Below are 6,871 nucleotides of genomic sequence, written 5' to 3'. Positions count from 1 at the left end.
GGACTTCAAAATCTGTATGGTGGAAAGTGTATGAGTTTGTGCTCTTCTGGGTATTTACTATTTTACTTAAAAGCAGTTCTTTCAATCTCCAGTTCAATTCCTGTCTTCTTTTTAAGGCTGATTTCTTTTTGCTTTACAAAACAAATAAATGATCAACTCTTTAGCTTATCTTTTATATTAAGAAGGATGTTCATTTGCTGGCTTTGTCCAGTGTAGGATCAATCTCAATAAGAATACAGTATATAAGAATACAGTATATAAGATATATAACATACAATATAGAATGTTATTAATCTATCCAAAAAGAAGTCAATCTTGTAAAAAATACTAAGTTTGTGACTACAACCAAAAAGAGTGGAGCAGGCCGACGCGCTCCGCGGGCGCCTGGGCGTGCGCGCGGGAAGATGGCTGAGCCGGTGCCCAAGTCGGTGCTGTTCGTGTGTCTGGGTAACATCTGTCGGTCGCCCATTGCGGAAGCAGTGTTCAGAAAACTTGTCACTGACCAAAAGCTTTCAGATCATTGGGTCATTGACAGCGGCGCTGTTTCTGACTGGAACGTGGGCCGGTCACCAGATCCAAGAACTCTGAGCTGCCTCAGAAATCATGGCATTAACACGGCCCATAAGGCAAGACAGGTTACCAAGGAAGACTTTGCCACATTCGATTATATACTGTGTATGGATGAAAGCAATCTGAGAGACTTGAATAGAAAAAGTAATCAAATTAAAAACTGCAAAGCTAAAATTGAGCTACTTGGGAGCTATGATCCACAAAACCAACTCATTATCGAAGACCCCTATTATGGGAATGAGTCCGACTTCGAGACTGTCTACCAGCAGTGTGTGAGGTGCTGCAAGGCCTTCCTGGAGAAGGCCCGCTAAGGCCCCGCCCGCGCTTCCCTCCTGCCCCGCTGGGCCCCGCAGGCGCTCCTGGAAGGCCGCATGCCTCCTCCACTTGACCCTCAGTTGCTTACCTTAAGTCATTGTAGATGGAAATCAGTTACTGTGTTTGACAGACAAATAAATAAAAATGTTTCATGCAGACGGTGAAAAAAAAAAAAAAAAAGAGTGGAGCAAAGTTACACAAAGGATAGTAGTAAACATTTCAAAATGTTCAGCCTTGGGGCGCTTTGGGTGGCTCAGTTGGTTAATCAACTGCCTTCGGCTCAGGTCATGATCTTGGATCATTAACTATGGGTTAACCCCCCCCCACACAAAATCTCTTTTCCTCTCTTTCCTTAGTAATAGAAACTGTACATTTTTTGTGAGCAAGTGGCCATCCAGAAAAGAGACTATCTTTCTCAGCCCCTCTTATGCCTAGGTATGGTATATGGCCAAGTTCTAACTAGTTAAAGTCCTGCAATAATTCCTAAATTCAGTTCCTAAAAGATTGCCTGTTTTACACACTTTTCTTTTAGGGGGCACTCTTTCTCCATCCTTCTGTCCAGAACATGGATGTGAAACCTATACTTCTTGCTGTCATTTTGGACCAGGAAGGCAGAGTCCACAGCCTAGATAGCAGAGTGACAAGCTGTATAGCGTCAAGGGTCACTAGAAGTTGAAGGGCAGAACCCACATGGTAACCTTGGAATACCCATTTCCAGACGTGGAGATGAAAGAAAAATAAGTGTCCTTCATGTTCAAGCCATATTTGGGTCTCTGTTATCCACAGACAGAACTACTGCTAATTGGTATAGGCCAGAGATTTTTCTTCTAACACTTAAACCTTTCTTCTGCTTTCCTATAAGTTGACCCTCGAACAACACAGGTTTAAACTGCACAAGTCCCTTTATATGCAGATTTTTACAACAGTACTGTAAATATATTTTCTCTTAGTTAATGATTTTAATAGCATTGTCTTTTCTGTAGTCTACTTTACTGTAAGAATACAGTATATAAGATATATAACATATAAAATATGTGTTGATTGTTTATGTTGTCAATAAAGCTTCTGGTCAATAGTAGACTGTTAGTAGTAAAGTTTTGGGGAAATCAAAAGTTATATGTGAATTTATAAAATTATATGTGCACAGGGGGGTCAGTGCCCCTAACCTCTACATCAACCGTATATGATAACAGTGTGTTAAAATATATTTATCATAAATCATTGGGACATAATTTATATAATGAAATGGGAATTAGAAAAGGGAGCTGTCTTCTAAAAGTCGCAGGCAGTGTCCCCCTTTAAAGACTGAAATTTTAACTCACCTTTGTGGAATATTTATTACTTTTACAAAAAGATCACCTAAAAGGGTCCTTAAGGTACATGAAAGTAAAAATAAGAACTTACCCATTATTTTTGTGGAAATTGTGGTGTTTTAATTTGGAAATGATATTTGTCATATACAACTGAACCACTGTCTCCAGACTTCTGTTTTTGTGTTGAGTTGTTACTGTTATGGTTTTAAGTGATAGTAGTGTTGGTTATAAAAGAAGGAGAAGGAAATACTCCCAGGGAGAAATGAATGGACTCTGTCTGGATTAAGGCTTCTTCAGTGTAAGACAGTGAGGTAGCTCATTTTAGTTGGCCTGCTGAAAAAGAGGAGAAGGAGAAAATCTGAAAGGAATGCCTTTAGGAGGATTTTCAAGATGAGCATGAGCCTTGGATGCTTTAGAAGTACTCAGGGGAAAAAAAAAATGAATAGAGCATGAGGAGGACTAGAGAAGCATGTTAGATGAGGTGGGTCCCTGTGATGTGAGTTTGAGAAAAAAAAAAAAAAGAGAGATTTAGACAGAGACCATAAAAGTACAAATTTCCATAGGGGACAAAGAAGCTCTGGGCCCTTGTAGTCAGCTGCCTAACAGTGTGCCTCCATATGGATGCCCTCGAAGCCGACTGCCAACATGGCTGCTCAAATCACTGTGCATACTACTTAACTCCTGTCCTTTCTCCTCTCACTCAAGCAACTGCCAAATCCTGATCCTCCTCCCACATATCTTCAAGTCACCGACTTCTTTCCATTCCATTGACACTTTAACGTCTCCTTTTTAGACCGCCATAATCTCTTACAGGAAGTTAAGCAACAACTTCCTACTTGATTTCCCCCAACTTTGGTTTTCTCCTGCTCAAATGGATTGTCTACGTTTTATACGGAATCATATTATTTTTTTAAAAATCCAATCAGTAATAGGAAAAATTCTTTGGAGAAAGTACATTTTATTTTTTGGGAAACCTCAAGTACTGAGAAAACGTTGCCAGAACATGTTAAATTCTTCAACTGATGGATGCACCATTATCCCTGATTAGCCTTGCATTGAGTTGCAATTAATGCTGTACTCTCCAGTGCACCAAATCAATATCATAAAAATGGTTTCAAGGCTTAATTTTTAATCTCCCTGTGTTCTGTGCCAGCCTTTAAAGGTTTCTGCCTTCTTCTCTTTCATCTTAATCTTTTCACTCACATTGAAATGCATTACTCAGAGCAGTCCTTGGAAGTCTTTAAATACAGCATATAGTGCACATATTATTCTAAATACATATCATGGAGTTGATTGGAGTACCCCATGCCCAGTCTTTAATAAAACTGTCTTTGTGATGACTGCTTATCACACCATCTATGCTAAGGGTGTTTATTTGTGTGGAATTAAGCATTTCTCTTATTTTGTGGGCTTTATCAATAATAAGTAAAGCCAGCTGGCTTTTTCCTGTACCATCTTTAGAATTAAAAAGAAAGAAAGAAAGAAAGAAGGAGAGAGAGAGAGAGAGAAAGAAAGAGATCCCTAAAACGCTTGCCTTACTTACCACCTGAGAATTGAACTGTTTTGTTTCAGTCCACATAGCACTTCTTTTTTCCTGATTTTCTGGGCCCCTGATCATTTGACTCATCTCCTATTTATAACTCCTCAGACGTGATGCATCAGCCCTGCATTGACTTGGCTTGTCTCATCTACACCTCGGTCTTACTCTCTGTGCTTGTCTGCTTCTGACCACCTAGGTAAATTAGCTACCTGCTTCTGTCCAGTCCAGCAACTCTTCCCAGCACAGACCCTGTGAAGCCTGTGTTCCTTTTCAAAGCCTTGCTCTCATAGCTGTGAGCAAGGATTAGTTTATATCTAAGATCTTATTCTTCACTAGAATTCTTTAATGTCATCATCTATAAGAAGTTATGTAAATACAACTCTTTTATTTTGCCCCATGACTTAATTTCTTTAAGAAGTATCTAATCTCTTTAATAAATTGTTATCAAGTATCTGACTGTGCCTTTCATCTTGGTCTGATTTAACTTTCAGGCCTTTCCTGACTTCTCTCTTTACTTTCATGCAGGTATTTCCCCTAATAAAGTCCTTGCACATCCAATCCCCATATGGTTCCTTTTTCTTGGAGAAATGGGACCAGGACACACTGGTTTTAAAGTCTAGTGCCCTCATTTGTTTTCACTTGCTATATTTTTAAATTAAAAAAAAAATCAACATCCGGTACATTATGTCCTCAAGACTTATTTGTCTTACAACTGGAAGTTTATACCTTTTGACCACCTTCACCCAATTCCCTCACCCCTCTGTCCCCACCCCCTGCCTCTGGTAATCACAATCTGTTTCCTGTATCCATATGTTCATTTTTTAAAGATTCCACATATAAGTAAGATTATACAGTACGTGTCTTTCTCTGACTTATTTCACTTAGCATAATGCCCTCAAGGTATCCATGTAGTTGAAAATGGCAAGATTTCCCTTATTTTTATGGCTGAATAATATTCCATTGTAAATATATGTACGCCGCCTTTTCTGTATTCATTCATCCCTCAACAGATAGTTAGGTTGTTTCCATGTCCTGGATATTGTGAATAATGCTGCATTGGACTTGGGAGGTCAAATATATTTTCAAGATAATGATTGTGTTTCCTTCAGATAAATACCTGGAAGTTAAATTGCTGGATCCTATGATAATTCCATTTTTAATTTTTTGAGGACACTCCATGCTGTTTTCCATAGAGGCTGCACCAGTTTGCATACCCATTAACAGTATGAAAGGGTTGCATCAACACTTACTACTTGTATTTTTCCTCTTCTCTTAAGTTTTTATTTTAATTCCAGTTAGTTAACATACAGTGTTATATTAGTTTCAGGTGTGCAATATAGTGATTCAACACTTCCATGCATCACCCCGTGTTCATCAGGACAGGTGCCCTCCTTAATCCCCATCACCTATTTAACCCACACCCTCTACCTCCTCCCCTCTGGTATCCATGTTTGTTCTCCATAATTAAGAGTCTGTTTCTTGATTTGTCTCTCTCTCTCTCTCTTATTTTTTTCTCTTTGTCTGTTTTGTTTCTTATATTCCACATATGAATGAAATTGTTTGGTATTTTTGTTTCTCTGACTGACTTATTTCACTTAGCATTCTGTCCCCTAGCTCCATCTATGTCATTACAGATGGCAGGACTTCCTCCTTTTTTATGGCTGAATGAAGTTTCCCTCCATCAATTGAGGGACACTTGGACTGCTTTCTTGGCTATTGTAAATAATGCTGCTATAAACATAGGTGGGCACATCTCTTTGAATTAGTGTTTATGTATTCTTTGGGTAAATATCCAGTATTGGGATTGCTGGATCCTAAGGTAGTTCTATTTTCAACTTTTTGAGGAACTCCATATTGTTTTCCACATTGGCTGCATAAGTTTACATTCCCACCAACAATGTGTGAGTGTTCCTTTTTCTCTCTCCATCCTCGTTAACACCTGCTGCTTCTTGTGTTGTTGATTTTAGGTGTGACAGGTGTGAAGGGGGTATCTCATTTTAATTTTGATTTGATGATATCTCTTCTTATAGATGTGAGGTAATTTCTCATTGTGGATTTGACTTGCATTTCCCTTTTGATTGGTGATATTGAGCACATTTTAAAATCAGGTTATTTATATTCTTCTTATTGAGTTGTAAAAGGTTTTAATATATTCTGAATATAAGCCCTTGTCAGATACAGGTTGTAAAATATTTTTTTCTGCCTGTTTTTACATTTTCTTGTTTTACATTTTCTTAACTGTGTCTTCTGAAGCATAGATATTTTTCATTTTAACAAAATCTATTAACTTTCTTTTATGGTTTGTGCTTTTTGTTTTAAGAATTTATGCCTACCCAGTGTCACAAGGATTTTCACTAATGTTTTCCTCTCTAAGCTGAATTGTTTTAGCTCTTAAGATTAGGTATATGATCTACTTTGAATTAATTTTTATGCTTAGCAGAAGTTAAGGGATAAGTGTTTTGTTTTTTTGTTTTTGGGTTTATTTTGTCTTTATTTTTGTTTTTGTTTTTGTTTTTTACTCCCATACAGATATCCGGGTGCCATTGAATTATGTTGGTACCTTTGTTGAAAATCAAATGATCGTGTAAGTGTAGGTCAGTTTCTAGCCTTTCTATCATGCTTTATTGGCCTATATGCTTATCTTTACACCAATACCATCCTGTCCAGATTATTATTGCTTTATAGTAGGTCCTGAAACATAGCACTACGTTCTTCTACCTTCTTTTTCAAAAATTTTTAGCTAATCCAGATCCTTTGCTTTCACATTTAGGTTTTTTTTTTTTTTTTTTTTTTTTTTTTAGCATCTGTCATTTATATTTTTTAATTTGCTGATATTTTTGTTCAGATTTCATTCAATGTGTAGATCAATTTGGGGAAAATTATCCTAACAATATTGAGAATTCCAATCTATGAACATGATATAGCTCCCCATTTATTTAGATCTTCCTTGATCACACTTTGCAATGTCCTATAGTTGACAATGTGCATATCTCAGACATCTTTTGATAACTTTATTCCTAAGCATTTTATTGCTTTAATGCTATATAAATTAAATTTACACACTTTATTTTCTAATTATTCATTACTAATGTATAGAAATACAATTGGTTCCTATATATTTACCTTTTATTCT

The 6,871-nt window shown here is 37.1% G+C and overlaps 1 protein-coding gene across 1 annotated transcript; it reads left to right on the top strand.

The window, feature by feature from the left end:
* Positions 1 to 362: 362 nt before the first annotated feature.
* On the top strand, positions 363 to 1,030 carry LOC309844855 (low molecular weight phosphotyrosine protein phosphatase). The gene has a single exon (XM_082692192.1). It carries the CDS (start codon positions 405 to 407, stop codon positions 879 to 881), a length of 477 nt encoding a protein of 158 aa, XP_082548318.1. The 5' UTR covers positions 363 to 404; the 3' UTR covers positions 882 to 1,030.
* Positions 1,031 to 6,871: the final 5,841 nt, after the last annotated feature.

Source organism: Mustela nivalis (genome assembly GCF_964662115.1).
Source record: "Mustela nivalis genome assembly, chromosome: 12".
NCBI classification, from domain to species: Eukaryota; Metazoa; Chordata; class Mammalia; order Carnivora; family Mustelidae; genus Mustela; species Mustela nivalis.
Note: the sequence above shows the minus strand (reverse complement) of the source record. Positions and strands in the feature narration are given on the sequence as shown.

Excerpts from the sequence above, each read along its gene's own strand:
- LOC309844855 (XM_082692192.1), top strand. The coding sequence starts at position 405 with ATGGCTGAGCCGGTGCCCAAGTCGGTGCTGTTCGTGTGTCTGGGTAAC.